A 17,951-nucleotide genomic window follows, 5' to 3' on the forward strand; every position below is an offset into this window, starting at 1 on the left:
CCGCTCAAGGCTCTGCCGCTCTGAGCCTCATGTTCATGTCCTCCTCTCTGTTTCTCTTCTCAAACCTTTCCCTTTTCTCGAAGACAAACTTTCTCCTGATCTCCTCCCTTGCTCGAGATCTTCCTTCCCTGGCGGCGACGACTGGGAGAGCTGCGGCCCAGCCCTTTGCCGGCGACGAGCGCATCCTCCAGGTATGCCGCGCCCGCCCCTTCTCTTTCCTTGTGCTGTGCGAGACGGTGCACCCCAAACCCTAACAAAACTATCTGTATTCGGATCTGAATCCAGTTACAATATATTGAGCTACCTACTAACTTGGATTTCGTTTGCAAGAGCAAGAATTATCGTGTGTACATGTGTACACCCATGTCCTATGCTGGGTCCGCCCCTGATTCTGACCAAATCCGACATGTGTTGGACTGCCAGGTGCCAGGATGTCCAATGTGACCGTGTGCGTGCGGTTCAGGCCGCTGAGTCACAAAGAGAGGAAGGCTAATGGTGACAATGTCTGCTTCAGGAAACTGGACTCCGAGTCCTTTGTTTTCAAGGTTTGGACCCTCTTCAGTCTGCTGCCTTTAGCTTTCTTAGTTAAATGCATGCAGTGAATATTCATGTGCAGTCTCTTTTCGGATTCGCTGTTATGTTATTTTTTTATACACTGCACAGATCAGTTTACTGAATAGGTTGTCGGCTATCATGAGTTATGACCATGCCCTTCTGAACATTAACCTTCTTAAGCATCACTATACAAAGTTATGTAATGAGCACTACGAGCAAGGGTGGAATCAAGAACTTGTGAATTGAGAATGGAAGACACCCCTGTTTGTTCTGTGTTGATGCATGCCTTGTCATCAATTGTCATCCCTTTGATCTTGTTGGTGTGTCTTTTCAGTCTCCTCATGTCGAGTTAATGCTTTCACTTCTAATATGCTGGCAAACACTTTGAGTTAGTATGAGAGGGAAGAAGATGTTATATTCAGCTTTGACAAGGTGTTCTATGAAGATGCACAACAGTCTGATGTCTACGACTTCCTTGCAGTGCCCATTGTTTCAGGTTTAAGCTTTTCTGTTTCCTTCTAGATGTATTCTTCAAGACAGTGAAAGCTGTTTCGTATTACTGTACTTTTCTCATGATGTCTGGATTGTTTGATAGCAATGCTATATTTTTTGTGGAAACAGATGCCATCAACGGAATAAATGGGACTATAATTACTTATGGTCAGGTATGTGTTGCTTTGCACACTTGTTGGTGCACAGGATGTATATGTGAAACCACTGCTTTTTCTTGAAAGTTTAAACAATGTCTGTCATATTGCAACTTTCTAATTGCAGTAAACGGTCATTATTTGTCGTTGTGGTGCACCTACTGTACATGTCTGAATGTTTTCTTTACCATACTGACGTTTTATTTTAAATTTCCTTTTGTGCAGACTGGGGCTGGAAAGACATATAGCATGGAGGTAAAGTGGACGTCCTTGGGCATCGACTTGGGATAAATAGTGATCCTGTCGCTTCAACTTTGACCTTACACTTGTATTAATTTGAAATGTAACATAGGGACCAAGCATCTTGCACTGCAATGAGCAGAAAACTGGACTGGTACAGCGAGTTGTGGATGAGCTATTTGTATGTTTAAGATCATCAGCAAGCACATGGACTGTTAAGTTGTCAATGGTAACATGCCAGCCTCATGCTTTTTTAACATTTACATTGGTATACTTTTGCTTAAGGTTTAGGTTAGTTGATTTATAGTAACATTAAGTTTATTTACCATTTCTCAGGTGGAGATATATTTGGAAAAAGTGAGGTGAGCACCGGGTAAAATAATTTCTTATGATTTCTCTCTGGAGAATATTTTGTTTGGATAGGATCAATTCTTTTCTCCTCATATCCCAGGGACCTTCTCGATTTGTCCAAAGACAACCTACAGATCAAGGAGAGTAAAACCCAAGGGATATACATTTCTGGATCAACAGAGGTCCGAATGAAGAACATGGAACCATCCTTCTATTTTGTTTTTCTTCGATATTCAGAAAATAAAGTACTTAGCATTGGGACCTCCATAATATCTGTTTTTTTCTTGAACACTTATCTGGTATCTGTTATCCCTGCAGATATCAATTGTGAACAGTTCGGATGCATTAGAGAACCTTTCTGTAAGTGTTCTTGAGTTTTACTCGGAATGCCTTTCTCTATGCAGATATGAATTTATTTTTGCTTGCTTGTCTAAATTACAGCAAGGAATTGCCAACAGAGCTGTTGGCGAAACACGTATCCTCTATTTATTAATCTACCTGAAACAGTTATTCTAAAACATCTGAATTTGATTGGGTATGCCTTCCTTAATGTAAGCAGAAATGAACCTTGCTAGCAGTAGAAGTCACTGCTTATACATTTTCTCAGTACAGCACGGATCTACTTCAGATGAGAGGTATGCCAAACATCAGCAATACATGGCTCCATGTGCATTTAGTGTGGGTTGGGGGGGGGGGGATATTGTTCATGTTTCTTTCTGCACATCATGGTTGCCAAGCTTCTCGCGGTGGACCGGTTAGAGCGTTGAAACTTCCATCCCAACATGGGTTCAATGCACGCCACCTTCTTAAAACAAAGTCTGGGGGGAGTTTCCCCTCATTGTTGAGTTTTTCTCTCTTTTCCCCCGTGCATCATGATTAGATGGTTCTTGTAGACTGTTATAGACCTTTATAACATTAGATATATGATCAGGACTTCAGGTTGATTCACGCATCATGATGTTTTTAGACCATTAGTGACCGCGAATATTTGAATTTCGAGTGCTTTTGATAAAATATCTATTAAGCAACTCTCATCTTGCTACGCATGCAATGATTTCTGTGCAATGCAATTCTCCTTTCTCGTGCTGGAGACCGGAGATTGAAAGTGTCCAAATGCCTTATTTCTTTACACTCAAATGATTGAATCTGTTTATGCAAAGGAAACATAGTTCCTGAGATTTGCATTACTGTAATCGTTAAGAAAATCATTCTACTGCATGCAGTTAATGACTACTTTTGAACATAGTTTCTGAGATTTGCATTACTGTAATCATTAAGAAAATCATTCTACTGCATGCAGTTAATGACTACATTTGAACCTTATAGGGTAAAAGCAGGGAAGATTATTCTTGTCGACTTGGCTGGTTCTGAGAAAGTTGAGAAAACTGGTGCTGAAGGACGGGTTCTCGATGAGGCAAAAACAATAAACAAATCCCTCTCAGCTCTAGGAAATGTCATCAACGCCCTAACGACTGGTAAGGACAAAAGGATCTTGTGTGGAAAGAACAAACTCGATATAAAAGTTAGCCCACTATGTGTTTGTGATTGGTTTTACCTGTCATATTAACCTTCAGGTAAACAGAACCATGTGCCTTTCCGTGACTCAAAGCTTACGCGCATTCTCCAAGATGCATTGGTTAGTCACAAGTTTCTCCAGCATTACCTTTTTTGGAAGAGAAGTATATCTACAAGATTCAAGATCATCTGGCTTTTCTAAACACTACTGCTTTTCCAGGGTGGCAACTCAAGAGCAGCGTTGCTGTGCTGCTGTTCTCCCAGCCCATCAAATGCACCAGAGAGTCTGTCTACACTTCGCTTCGGAACCAGGTATGCCCCATGAACATGGCATGTCAACCACTCAATCTCACATACATCTTTACTGTACTGCTGTAATTTGTTGTTCTTTATGGTAAATACCCTTTCAGGACAAAGCTCATAAAGGCTTCTCCCAAATCTATTCCTGAGGTGGTGGACAATGCCAAGAAGCCCATCCTTGGAACCCATGATCAAGATGATCTGCGTGATAGGATACTGAACAAGGTCTGTAGCAATCAAGCCGAGGCGATTAGTTTAGATTGTATAATATTTCAATGGCAACGTCTTACTCTGAACCAAATCTCCTGTTCAGCTAAGGTTGAGCCTGAAAGAGGAAGATGTAGACCTCCTGGAGGAACTGTTCCTGCAAGAAGGCATCATCTTTGATCCCAATTCCATCACGGACATCGACTCCGCTTGCCAGGATACCGCAAGCGAGGAGATCTCGTTGCTGATGCAAGCCGTGGAAGAGCTCAAAGGAACCGTGGAAGAGGTAGCGCAGCACCAGTCATTCAAACCCTCATCCATCCTCGCTGCTGTGGTGCAAATTTACCCTTGTCTTATCGGTTGTCAGGACTCCAAGGTGCAGGGGCTGATTCTCGCTTTCCCATTGCAGCTCGCTGATGAGAACCAGAAGCTCAGGCGTGAGCTTGAAGTCGCGCGGGAGATCGCCGCTCAGGCCCAGCTTGCTGCCGCTGCTGGAGCAGCAGCAGCCCGGAGCCGTACCCTGCTCGATTTCGTGCCGGCACCCCTCCTCCGGCCGTTTGGGTTTGTTCCAGACTGATGGCTAGAGCCGAATGTCGAATGCCTGTCCGTGTATCTCGCTCGACTCATCGCATATGAGAGCTAGCGGACGAACCATCTCATACATCTGGAGCACAAGTCATGGAACAATTTATTGGTGGGGCACTTGCAAAACAGATCATGGTATACTTACTTAGAGGATCAACCTGTTTGAAATGTGGCGGGAAAAAATTTATTGATATGTATATCAGATTTTCTCATGTGAGATGCTTTTGCTGGAAATGCCTGGTTGCCTTTGAGATTATGTTGCTCAGGCGATGCTAATTCAGTTTTGCTCCGCTGTTAGGTTCTCCGCACTCGTCACTCTCTAAAAAGAATATTCCTACCTGGTCATCAAGATTCTCCTCTCTATATTCAGTTTCTCCGCGTTCATTCAATCTCTAAATTTCTACTCTATACCAACTACCACGAGTGGGCCCACGTGTCATAATTATTTTTCCTTTTTTTACCCCCCTCCCTCCCGACTCTCTCTCTCTCCCACCGCGGCCCCTCTCTCTCTCTCTCCCTCCCTCCGCAACCGCGCCCCTCCTCCCCCGACCACCACCGCCGGCCACCTCCTCCGGCCTCCGCCGCCGTCCACCTCCTCCTCCGGCGGCCATGGTGCGGAGGCCGTCCACGGTCCTCGCTCCCTCGCGGCCATGGTGCGGCGCCTCCGTCGTCCTCCCCCCTTATCCCTCCCCTCCCTGGCCGGCGGCGATGGCGGAGCCCGCGACGCTCCTTGCCCGAGCTCCGCTCGCCCAAGCACCGGTCGCCGCGCCTCTCCCTCTCTCGCCAGGGGATCTCGCCGGCGCCGGCGGGCGCTCGCGCCTCCCTATCCCCATCCCCGCCGCGCCACTCCCCATCTTCTCGCGAAGGAGAGGCGTGGCGCGCGGCGGCGGCGTGCGCCATGGTGGGCCTCCTCCCGCTCGGCTCCTAGCGGTGGCGGGGTGCGGCGCGCGGGCAGGACGGTGACAGGGGGTGCCGGGGCGGCCGAGCGCGCGGCGGAGCAAGGGCGGGGTGCGTGCAGCGGTGCGCGAGGCCGGTCATGGAGCCGTGGCCATGGCGGCGCCCCTGCGGCGCACGCGGAGGCGGAGCCTCGCGCGCTCCTCCCTCCTCGCGCCGGCGCTCCGCTGCCGCCAACGCGGCATCCTCCGCCGCGGTGGGCCTCTGCGCGTGGCACCCTCCCGCCCCTCTCCGCGAGCTCCTCGTCCTCGCCGGCCTACAGGGGCCCCTCTCCGCGGCGCCGGCGAGCGCGGACGGACGGCCAAATCCGCGCGCAGCGGAGGCCATGAATCTCCTCCTCGGCGGCTGGCCTCGCGGGGGTCCTGGGCTCGCGGCAGCGGGCCTTGGCGGCCGGCCTCGCGGCGGCCAAGGGCGAGCGCTGCCATGGCGATTCGCAGGAGCAGAGGCCCGGCGGAGCTCTCCTCCCCCGCGCGGATCCAGCGCCGCCCCCCACGTGCATCTCCGGCCGCGGCCCGCGGAGGAGCTCAAGCCTCCGCCGGCCGCGAGGCTCCAGCGCCGCCTCCCACGTGCGTCTCCGGCCGCGGGCTCGAGCTCGGACTTCCACATCCGCGGGAGCGCGCGGCACCTCGAGCTCGACGGTTGGGGATGGGCGCGAAGGACGAAGGGGGCCCGTGCATCGACAGTCTGGAGTTTCGTCCGTACCGCGCTGTATGTCCAGAGCCACCGCTCCGTCCGCAAAGATGCAGAGCCGTTTAGAGTACCCGTGACATCCCGGAAAAATTTACTAATTAAATCATGCGCTAAGTTAATTTCAAAAATTTATTTTCATCGTTGAGCTCAATTAATCCTAAACCCTAAACCCCACCCTGAATTTTTCCGCTGTCCTGACATCCAAATCCCATCGTCGTTCCATTTTTTTCCACCGACCGTACCCCTTTCTTTTTCTTCCCTCGTCGCCGTCCTGTCCCGCACCGCTCGGCGGTTTGTCGCCACGCGCGACCGCCCGCCACAATCGCCGCCGGCGCACGCTCGCCCTTTTTCCCCTTTTCCACTTTTCCCTATTTTCCTTCTCCTTTTTTCTCCATTCCTTTTTCCCTTTTTCCTTTTATTTTCTCCCTTTTCTTTTTCTCTCTTCTCTTTCTCTCCCTCTCCTTCCTCCCTTCCCTCTCTCTGCTCCCGAGCACCGCTCGGCCCGGCTCCCTCTGCCGCTCTCCACCCGCTCGCCCCCGAGCCGCACCCCGCCTCCCGCTCACCCTTGCACGACCTCCCTGCCCGCGCACCGCGCCGCGCCGAGCCACCCCGAGCCGTGCGCACGCGCACACGCGCTCGCCGCGCCGAGCTCGGCACCGACACGCGGTGCGCCCCGCTGTACTCCGCACGCGCACCGCCTCCCCTGCTCGGTCCCGCGCACTCGCTCAGCGTGCCCAGGACCCCCGCCGCGCCGCTCGCCGCAGCTCGACGCGTCTTGTCACCTGCTCCGCCGCGCACGCCGAGCCTCCTCGCTGCCTCGACGCGCGCGTGCGCCCCGCGACGCGCGCTGCTCACCGGCCGCCCCGGTCCTGCTCGCTACCGCTCCCGGCCCCACCCACGTGCGCACGCCGCGCGCCGCCAGTAACAGCACCGCCCTGTGCCGCCCTCGCCGCCGGCCACGCACGCACGCTGCTCGCCCCGCCTCGCTGCTCGCGTCGCTCCGCTTGACGCCGGCCCGCTCCACGTGCTCAACGACGTTCTCGACGCCCACGCCACCGCCCTTTGCACTCCCGCTACGCGCCACCGCTTCCACAGCACTGTGACCGGCCCCATCGCCATTAACTCCGCCCGCACCGCTCGCCGGCCGACCTCACCGCCACGCCCCCCACCGCCTTTCCTCGGCTATAAAGAGCCCCCCCGAGCACCACACCCACCACCACGAGCCACACCGCCAACCCTAGCCCCCTTTCCTCAGCAAGCAGCGCCGCCGCCGCTAGCGCCTCCACCCTCCGCCGCTGGCCGCCGTGGCCAGGCCGCCACGCGCCACCCCCGCACGAGGTGAGGCCGGGGATCGAGTCCTCTCTTTCCCCTCTCCCTTTTCCCTCACTCCGCAGCCACCCCCGAGCCCCCAGGCCGCCGGAATCGGCGCCGCCGACGTGCCACCACCCCTCCTCTGTTCTGGTCGCGAGAACGGGGAAGAAGAAGGGCAAATATGCCCAGAACCCCCTCCCCTCTCTCCTAATTACTTAAGAACCCTTCCACCCTTTAACATTTTTGCAAATTAAACCCTTCCTTTAATATAATTCCAAATAAACCCTCTACCATATAAACACATTTATAAATAAAACCTTACTCTTTTCCAAAATGACCCAAACAAATCTCGGAATTCCAATCAGGCCCTTTTACTATTTACAAACAAGTCCCTGGCCCCTCGTTTAGGCCCTAAACACCCATTAACCTATCATTTCATGCGCCAAAAAACCTCCGACCAATCCGAAACTTTACCACGCCTCTCTTATCATAGTTTTGGCCATGCCAGTAGAGAATCACCCAAAAATATTACTTCTATCTCCATATCTTAAACGTTTCTGATTCGAGCTCAACGATAAAGCTTTTATTTCTTTTTCTTGATTGTGTTTGTTTGTATGCGTCGTAGATCACGGTGTGAACGAGGGAGAGCTCGTTGACGAGCAGTACTGCGAGCCCGTAAATGAGGACCAGTTCCGCGACCCCGAGCCCGAAGGACAGTGCTTCGACCAGGACCTCCCCGAAGGCTTCGAAGACGGCAAGTTCAATCCCATCCTTTGATGCATGCTTTTGTCCTAGTTTTTACAACCCATTGGCCTGTGTTACAAAATTGCATATGTTTTACTTGCTGAAAACACGGTTGGATAGCCACCCCTTGATTTGTTATGATCATTCCTTGACCATCTAGATTAATGTCTGATTTTGTTTGGACGTTAATTGCTGTTAGAACGCTTAGGATCCTACATACAATACAACTGATTTTATAAAGAAAAGGTGTGTGTGTGGGGGAAGGGATAAAAGTGGATTTTTGAAAGATGAGTCTAGATGGGATAGATGGCATTTCGGTGTGATTTGCCGTTTCGTGTGCTCGTGCCGGTGTGGCAGGGCAAGGAAGGGAGATATCCATCTTGTCACAACTAAGGACCGAGTTGATGTGTCATCTCACCTAACTCCACTATCGTGCAAACCACTCGACCGTTGTATGGGCAACGGCTTAGCATAAATTCCACTAGTTAGTCTGATAGCCATCAGGAGAGCTGAGAGCAACGGGTGACTAAGGAAAAGGGATAAGCCCCGTGTGACTTATGTCCCGGTTAAACCTAGGTGAAAGGTCGATGACCCCTTGGTGCATCCCGCGATGGCTAGACAGGTCTAGCTAAGGTGGGTAATGGCTTTGTTGGGATCTGCACCGACACTAAGGTGATCGTGTTGTGGTACCCCACTTGTGGGTAAAGTTGCACACCTCTGCAGAGTTAAGAATCTATTCGAATAGCTGTGCCCACGGTACTGGACGAGTTACGGTGTTGTCACATAAGTAGTGTTTATTGTGGGATGGGTTGGCGTGAGTTGTTTTGGAAATGTGTCCGGCAGTTGTGCCGTGTGCTACGGCGGATGAGGAGTCCGGTAGCAGTCTAAAACTTGGATCCCGTGTGGATCAACCCTTTGTGTTATTCGGTATAAGAAAACTGGTTTTAGAAATGTTTTTTTTCAAATGAACCCCTGCATAAAATATTGCTTTCCGCAAATCAAACCCTAGCCTTATCCTTGATTTACCCTGTGCATTATATTCTGTTTATACCCCCTCCGTGGGTGTGGTTAGACTTGCTGAGTACGTTTGTACTCACCTCATTCTTTATTTTTACAGAAGAAGATCCAGACTTTGTACCCGACGACGTTGAGTAGGGGTACCGTCCTGCACCCAGCCTTGCTTGTGGATTAGGGTCACCCGCAGGAGATACCGCATGGCGCAAGACTCTGATGACCTTCTTTTTATATTTAATATCGTCGCGTGTGTGTGGATTGTAATCCTCGCGATAGTGGCGCTTCTCTGATCACTACCGTATAGAGTTGTACGGTAATGAACCATCTGATGTAATAAATGTGTCATCAGCCTCCTGGGACTGATGTTTGTAACACATTTAAGTCTTCTCTCATGAAGGGACGCTTCAGGTGGTATTAGAGCCGTAGGTTGGCCGTAGGACGTGACCCTAGGAGCGAGACCCCTTTTTCCAAGCCTTTCCCAGTAGGTCCAACCCTGTTTAACCTCACAGACCATTTTTATGCAAAACGGATTCACCTAGTCTTTGTTTTTCAGATGGCTGAGGAAGGATGGACCCAGGGCGATTGCCAAGCTGCACCTGGCTTCCCCAGCCTGTTGATCAATGCCCTGGAAAGCCTTGGCGTTACGGAACGCCCAAGGTACTATAGCAGAGAGTACGAGCACCATGGTACCCTCCGCTGCAGGGTGATCCTGGTCATCGCCAGGAGTGATCGCTACCCCGACATCCAGCCGTGGCGAGTGACCGCTACGGGGTTTAGGCACCAAGACACCTATTCCTTGGCCATCAGAAAGGCGCTCTGTTACCTGTGCCAGATTTTCGAAGAACGCCTAGCCCCCACGCCAATGAGGTTCTTTCCGCCGGCCATCAGAACCCCAGTTTGGGAAGCACGCATGAGAAGTCTGGAACGGCGCCGCCATGAAGAGGACCCTCTGTACCAAGTGGCTACCTACCTAGCCGCCTTGGATCAGCTCTTTGACGAACAAGCCAACATTCTGAGGGAACAGACCCATCGAGCCGAGCAAGCAGAGCTCGCGGTGAGACTGCAACAGGTACGAGCAGCCCAAGCCAAGGCAAGAGCCGCAGCCGCGGTCAGCAGTGAAGTAGTCACTCAGGAGAGCCTCAGGCAAGCCCGAGACCGGCGTATGCAAGAATGGACCAGAAGTGGAACCCCGGTCCCGGCAATTGGGGAAGACCAAGTTCTACTCGGGACACCCGTCATAGGATGGGGACCACTCGTGATAACCCCACAAGCCCCACCCGAGAACCCTGGAGGATCTACCGCCACCGCCGCAAGAGTAGCTGCGGTGCAACCCCTGGAGAATGGAAACCTAGAGGATGGCGAGTCGTCTGTTCCCCTGGAAGCACGTTCCGCCCCAGAAGAAGGCTCGCCCCGCGAGTAGAGTGTCCGATGCCATCCTAGTGTTGTACCCTTCCAGCCCTTACGGTTTAAGTTGTATCCTGTACCCGGACGTGTAGTACGCCTCTTAGTCGTGTCCCTGTGTTGTACCCTGCCTGACAGTAATAAAGTTGTTTGTGCTTGTTGCTATGTGTGTGTGCTTGTTGTTTGTATGCTTATCGGCAGAGGGAAGATTCTGCCTTTTCAAATATACGATTTAAACAACTTAAACATCACTTAATCCCAATCTCACAAAAACTCTACCCAATTTACTGATGGCTTCCCGAAGCATTACGAGGGCCTCCCGCATTCGGAACCCTGCAGTCGCTGACACGGGAGTGCAGCCGAATGGACAGAACCCTCCCCAGGATGAACAGGAAGTGAGTCAGAACCGAGGGGAGAATCAAGGAGAAGTGCCACTGCCACCACCTCCACCCCTCGGAGACCTGGCACAAATAATCCACAATCAGACCCTCATCCTAGAAACACTGGCCAATGCCCTTGTCAACAAGCAGCCGCGAGGACAAACCATGAATGACAAGCTGACAGCTTTGCTGAGGACCAAGCCGCCCACCTTTGCTGGATCAAGCAACCCCTTGACTGCAGACGACTGGCTTCGTGTGATCCAGAGGAAGCTCGAGCCGTTTGAATGTCAGGACCGAGACAAAGTCCTTCTAGCAGCCCACCAACTCACCGGGTCTGCCTTAGCCTGGTGGGAAAATTACTGCGCTGCTGCCAAAGATGCCTCCACCATCACCTGGAAGGAATTTATGAAGGAATTCCGCCGATATCATATCCCCTCGGCCCCCATGAAGCGCAAGGCAGATGAGTTCCGCGCTCTGCAGCAGGGAAGCATGTCTGTGGAAGAGTACACCCATCGGTTTATGGAGCTGGCTCGCTATGCACCAGAGGAAGTGAACGACGACGAGAAGAAGCAGGATATGTTCAAGAAGGGACTAAACCCAGAACTCAAGACCCTGCTCGCCCCTCAGATCTATCATGATTTCAACACCTTGATGAACAAGGCAATCCTCACAGAGAAGGCCAAGATTGATGAAAGAAAGGATAACAAGCGCAAGTTCCTGGAGAGCAAGTCTCGCCAGCAGGATCGTTTCCAGAAGCCCAGAAGCTTCAGCTACAACGCACCAAGGTCCCAAGCCCCAATGCAGTACAGAACTCAGTCTCAAGTGACAGGACCACGAGCCCCTAACACCCAGCCCAGAAGCAAGAACACCATGAGGGCCCCGCAGAGTAATGCAAGCCAGGTCACCACCAACAACAACAATGTGAGGACCTGCTTCAACTGCCGTAAGACGGACATTTCATCGCCGACTGCCCCTATGCCAAGAACAAGCCAGCTACGTCAGCCTTCTCCAATACAGTGAATGGGCCAAGGCCAGTCCTGTCAGGTGCCAACCGAGTGCCCATCCGCAACAACAGCAACGCCAACAACAACAGTCAGCAGACGAGGCAGCCCCAGCAGTCATTTGGACGAGCCCGCGTCAACCATATCAACGCACAGGAGGCTCAAGGAGCTCAGGGCATAGTGCTCGGTGAGTACCTAGTCAGCTCAGCTCTTGCAACAGTGTTATTTGATTCTGGAGCATCACACTCATTCATATCCTCGAGTTTTGTCGAAAAGCACAAAATACCTACAGTACTACTAAAAACACCCCTAATAACCCGGACACCTGGAGGTGACATCAAGTGTCAACTAGGTTGTCTACGGGTAAGGATCAATTTAAGTGGGGTAGAATTTTTAGCAGACTTAGTAGTACTAAAGTCCAAAGGAATAGACGTGATCCCTGGAATGGACTGGTTAAGCCGACACAATGGCCTAATAAGTTGTACGGACAAGGTGGTACACCTAACGAACCTAGATGGAGTACGAGTGACCTGTCATACCCGGGTGAGTGGATCAAACCCGATGGTGTTTAGCATGGAGGCCAAGTCCTTAGAAGAAGTCCCAGTAGTGAATGAATACCCAGATGTCTTTCCTGAAGAACTTCCCGGAATGCCACCAGATAGGGATGTAGAGTTTGTTATTGACCTTGTTCCTGGAACCGCCCCTATAGCCAAGAGACCCTATAGGATGGCAGCCTCTGAGTTAGCAGAATTAAAGAAACAGCTGGAAGAACTACAACGAATTGGCTTCATCAGGTCAAGTTCGTCTCCTTGGGGAGCCCCGGTTCTATTTGTCAAGAAGAAGGACGGAAGTATGAGGTTGTGTGTAGATTACCGGGCACTAAACGAAGTCACTATCAAGAACAAGTACCCCCTCCCCAGGATCGATGACCTTTTTGATCAGTTAAAAGGGGCCAAGTACTTCTCCAAGATCGATCTGAGTTCCGGATATTTTCAGCTCAAGATTAGGGAGAGCGATATCCCGAAGACAGCCTTTGTCACCCGATACGGGCAGTTTGAGTTCACAGTGATGTCTTTTGGACTGACAAATGCACCTGCTTATTTCATGAACCTCATGAACAAGGTGTTTATGGACGAGTTAGATAAGTTTGTCGTAGTCTTCATCGACGACATACTTATTTACTCGAAGAGTATTCAGGTGCACGAGCAGCACCTGAGGGTAGTTTTGGAAAAGCTGAAGTGCATAGGCTATACGCCAAATTCAGCAAGTGTGAGTTCTGGCTGAAGAAAGTAGCCTTCCTTGGTCATATTCTGACCGCAGAAGGAGTAGCAGTGGACCCCGAGAAGGTCGAAGCAGTTTCCAACTGGCAGCAACAGACCAACATCAGTGAGATCAGAAGTTTTCTTGGGATAGCTGGGTATTATCAAAGATTCATTGAAGGATTTTCCAAGATAGCCCGGCCCATGACAGAGCTACTCAAGAAGGAGAAGAAATTCACCTGGACGGAGTCGTGTGAAAAGAGTTTCCAGGAATTGAAGCAAAGACTGACGACCGCTCCAGTACTAACCCTACCGGATATTCATCAGAATTTTGTCATCTATTGTGATGCATCCCGACAAGGATTGGGTTGTGTGCTGATGCAAGACGGGAAAGTCGTTGCATATGCTTCCCGCCAGCTCAGGTCTCATGAGCAGAACTATCCGACCCATGATTTGGAACTTGCAGCCGTAGTGCACACTCTTAAAATTTGGAGGCATTATTTGATTGGAAATAAGTGCGAAATCTATACCGACCATAAGAGCCAGAATTACATCTTCACCCATCCGGATCTGAACCTAAGGTAGAGAAGATGGCTGGAATTGGTTGAGGATTATAACTTGGAAATCCATTACCACCCGGGGAAGGCAAACGTAGTAGCCGATGCCCTAAGTCGGAAATCCTATGGACCCAAGGACGATCATCTACAAGAGGAAATAACACGATTAAATGTGCACATCGTCCCTCGAGGTTCCAGCCAAGTGCTGAACGTCCAATCCATGCTAGAAGACAGAATCCGAAAGGCACAAAATTCGGACAAGGGGCTGATGGAAATCCGGAGGCAGACTGGAGAAAATAAGGCACCAGATTTTAGAGTGGATAATAAGGGAACCTTATGGTACAAAGATAGAATTTGTGTGCCCCCAGAAAGGAGACTTCAGGCAAATAATCATGGATGAAGCTCACAACTCGGCATATTCCATTCACCCAGGATCCACCAAAATGTATATGGACTTAAAACAAAAATACTGGTGGAATGGGATGAAGATGGATATTGCACGGTTTGTCGCCCGTTGTGATACTTGTCAAATGATCAAGGCCGAACATCAGAAGCCAGCAGGACTGTTACAACCCCTACCCATCCCGGTTTGGAAATGGGATGAAATAGGAATGGATTTTGTAGTGGGTTTACCCAGAACCCAGAAAGGACATGACTCCATATGGGTAATAGTGGACCGAGTCACTAAAGCGGCTCACTTCGTACCCGTACGGACCAATTACGGCGGAGAAAAGCTAGCCAAGCTCTATGTGGAAAACATAGTAAAGTTACATGGTGTACCTAGTAGAATTGTTTCAGATAGAGGGACCCAGTTCACCTCTAAATTTTGGAAAAGCTTGCATAAAGCCATGGGCACCAAATTGGATTTTAGCTCCGCTTATCACCCACAGACGGATGGCCAGACAGAAAGAGTGAATCAGATTATGGAGGATATGTTGAGAGCATGTGTTCTCACCTATGGCAAGGATTGGGAACAAAGTTTACCTTATGCAGAATTTTCATACAACAACGGTTATCAAGCGAGTTTAGGCATGTCACCGTTCGAAGCTCTCTACGGGAGAAAATGCAGAACTCCTCTGATGTGGTCGGAAGTTGGAGAACGTGCCCTAGTAGGGCCCGCACTTATAAAGGAAGCGGAAGAAAGAGTAGCCGAGATTAGTGAAAAGCTGAAAGCAGCCCAGTCTCGACAGAAGAGCTATGCGGACAAGAGAAGACGGGAAATAAGCTTCAACCCAGGAGATTTCGTTTATCTCAAGGTTTCACCCATTCGAGGAACCCGAAGATTTCAGGTGCAAGGAAAGTTGGCCCCTCGGTACATTGGACCGTACCGAGTTCTGAAGAAAGTTGGGGTTGTAGCGTACCGTCTAGAGCTACCAGAAGAAATGTCAGACATACACCCAGTGTTTCATGTCTCGCAATTGAGAAGGTGTTTAAAGGTACCCGAGACAGAACACGTGCCAATAGAAGCAATAGATCTGCAGCCAGACTTGCGATATCAGGAAACACCGGTCAAGATTCTGGACACTGTCACAAGAAGGACAAGAAATTCTGAAGTACGGATTTGCAGAGTCCAGTGGAGCAGACTCGGTGTTGAGGAAGCTACGTGGGAACGCGAAGATGTTCTGAAGAAAGAGTTTCCCCATCTGTTCAGGAGCCAGCCGAATCTCGAGGACGAGATTCATTTTAAGTGGGGTAGGTTTGTGACATCCCGGAAAAATTTACTAATTAAATCATGCGCTAAGTTAATTTCAAAAATTTATTTTCATCGTTGAGCTCAATTAATCCTAAACCCTAAACCCCTCCCTGATTTTTTCCGCTGTCCTGACATCCAAATCCCATCGTCGTTCCATTTTTTCCACCGACCGTACCCCTTTCTTTTTCTTCCCTCGTCGCCGTCCTGTCCCGCGCCGCTCAGTGGTTTGTCGCCACGCGCGACCGCCCGCCACAATCGCCGCCGGCGCACGCTCGCCCTTTTTCCACTTTTCCCTATTTTCCTTCTCCTTTTTTTCTCCATTCCTTTTTCCCTTTTTCCTTTTCTTTTCTCCCTTTTCTTTTTCTCTTTTCTCTTTCTCTCCCTTTCCTTCCTCCCTTCCCTCTCTCTGCTCCCGAGCACCGCTCGGCCCAGCTCCCTCTGTCGCTCTCCCCCCCGCTCGCCCCCGAGCCGCACCCCGCCTCCCGCTCACCCTTGCACGACCTCCCTGGCCGCTCACCGCGCCACGCCGAGCCACCCCGAGCCGTGCGCACACGCACACGCGCTCACCGCGCCGAGCTCGGCACCGACACGCCGTGCGCCCCGCTGTATCCCGCATGTCACCGCCTCCCCTGCTCGGCCCCGCGCACTCGCTCAGCGTGCCCAGGACCCCCGCCGCGCCGCTCGCCGCTGCTCGCCGCGTCTTGTCACCTGCTCCGCCGCGCACGCCGAGCCTCCTCGCCGCCTCGCCGCGCACGTGCGCCGCTCGCGCGGCCGCCCCGGTCCTATTCGCTACCGCTCCCGGCCCCACCCACGTGCGCACGCCGCGCGCCGCCAGTACCAGCACCGCCCTGTGCCGCCCTCGCCGCCGGCCACGCACGCACGCTGCTCGCCCCGCCTCGCCGCTCGCGTCGTTCCGCTCGACGCCGGCCCGCTCCACGTGCTCAACGACGTTCTCGACGCCCACGCCACCGCACTTTGCACGCCCGCTACGCGCCACCGCTTCCACAGCACCGTGACCGGCCCCATCGCCATTAACTCCGCCCGCACCGCTCGCCGGCCGACCTCACCGCCACGCCCACCCCACCGCCTTTCCTCGGCTATAAAGAGCCCCCCCGAGCACCACACCCACCACCACGAGCCACACCACCAACCCTAGCCCCCTTTCCTCAGCAAGCAGCGCCGCCGCCGCTAGCGCCTCCACCCGCGAGCCACCAAGCCGCCGGAATCGGCGCCGCCGGAATCGGCGCCGCCGACGCGCCACCGCCCCTCCTCTGTTCTGGTTGTGAGAAGGGGGAAGAAGAAGGGCAAATATGCCCAGAACCCCCTCCCCTCTCTCCTAATTACTTAAGAACCCTTGCACCCTTTAACATTTTTGCAAATTAAACCCTTCCTTTAATATAATTCCAAATAAACCCTCTACCATATAAACACATTTATAAATAAAACCTCACTCTTTTCCAAAATGACCCAAACTACTCTCGGAATTCCAATCAGGCCCTTTTACTATTTACAAACAAGTCCCTGGCCCCTCGTTTAGGCCCTAAACACCCATTAACCTATCATTTCATGCGCCAAACAACCTCCGACCAATCCGAAACTTTACCACGCCTCTCTTATCATAGTTTTGGCCATGCCAGTAGAGAATCACCCAAAAATATTACTCCTATCTTCATATCTTAAACGTTTCCGATTCGAGCTCAACGATAAAGCTTTTATTTCTTTTTCTTGATTGTGTTTGTTTATATGCGTCGTAGATCACGGTGTGAACGAGGGAGAGCCCGTTGACGAGCAGTACTGCGAGCCCGTAAACGAGGACCAGTTCCGCGACCCCGAGCCCGAAGGACAGTGCTTCGACCAGGACCTCCCCGAAGGCTTCGAAGAAGGTAAGTTCAATCCCATCCTTTGATGCATGCTTTTGTCCTTGTTTTTACAATCCATTGGCCTATGTTACAAAATTCCATATGTTTTGCTTGCTGAAAACACGGTTGGATAGCCACCCCTTGATTTGTTATGATCATTCCTTGACCACCTAGATTAATGTCTGATTTTGTTTGGACATTAATCGCTGTTAGAACGCTATGGATCCTACATACAATACAACTGATTTTATAAAGAAAAGGTGTGTGTGTGTGGGAAGGGATAAAAGTGGATTTTCGAAAGATGAGTCTAGACGGGATGGATGGCATTTCGGTGTGATTTGCCGTTTGGTGTGCTCGTGCCGGTGTGGCAGGGCAAGGAAGGGAGATATCCATCTTGTCACAACTAAGGACCGAGTTGATGTGTCATCTCACCTAACTCCACTATCGTGCAAACCACTCGACCGTTGTATGGGCAACGGCTTAGCATAAATCCCACTAGTTAGTCTGATAGCCATCAGGAGAGCTGAGAGCAACGGGTGACTAAGGAAAAGGGATAAGCCCCGTGTGACTTATGTCCCGGTTAAACCTAGGTGAAAGGTCGATGACCCCTTGGTGCATCCCGCGATGGCTAGACAGGTCTAGCTAAGGTGAGTAATGGCTTTGTTGGGATCTGCACCGACACTAAGGT

At 51.4% G+C, this 17,951-nt stretch overlaps 1 protein-coding gene across 4 annotated transcripts; it reads left to right on the top strand.

Annotated features, from left to right (window-relative positions):
- Positions 1–4,656, top strand: LOC120677453 (kinesin-like protein KIN-1). 4 transcript variants are annotated; one of them, XM_039958606.1, is made up of 17 exons: positions 1–191; positions 409–545; positions 949–1,051; positions 1,177–1,220; positions 1,428–1,457; positions 1,555–1,671; positions 1,779–1,804; positions 1,894–1,975; positions 2,112–2,153; positions 2,235–2,268; positions 2,353–2,428; positions 3,120–3,268; positions 3,368–3,429; positions 3,529–3,620; positions 3,719–3,833; positions 3,922–4,149; positions 4,225–4,656. In XM_039958606.1, exons 2-17 carry the CDS (start codon positions 432–434, stop codon positions 4,390–4,392), a joined length of 1,482 nt encoding a protein of 493 aa, XP_039814540.1. In that variant the 5' UTR covers positions 1–191; positions 409–431; the 3' UTR covers positions 4,393–4,656. The 4 variants fall into 4 exon arrangements, with proteins under 4 accessions (XP_039814540.1, XP_039814539.1, XP_039814541.1 ...); XM_039958605.1 differs by having other exon boundaries at positions 424–545; XM_039958607.1 differs by having other exon boundaries at positions 424–545; positions 3,922–4,101; positions 4,183–4,656.
- Positions 4,657–17,951: the final 13,295 nt, after the last annotated feature.

Source organism: Panicum virgatum, chromosome 6N, assembly GCF_016808335.1.
Source record: "Panicum virgatum strain AP13 chromosome 6N, P.virgatum_v5, whole genome shotgun sequence".
Classification (NCBI taxonomy): Eukaryota; Viridiplantae; Streptophyta; class Magnoliopsida; order Poales; family Poaceae; genus Panicum; species Panicum virgatum.

Excerpts from the sequence above, each read along its gene's own strand:
- LOC120677453 (XM_039958606.1), top strand. The coding sequence starts at position 432 with ATGTCCAATGTGACCGTGTGCGTGCGGTTCAGGCCGCTGAGTCACAAA. Across the intron at positions 1,672-1,778 it reads GGACTGTTAAGTTGTCAATG|GTGGAGATATATTTGGAAAA; the intron begins GTAACATGCCAG and ends ACCATTTCTCAG. Across the intron at positions 2,269-2,352 it reads CAGAGCTGTTGGCGAAACAC|AAATGAACCTTGCTAGCAGT; the intron begins GTATCCTCTATT and ends TAATGTAAGCAG.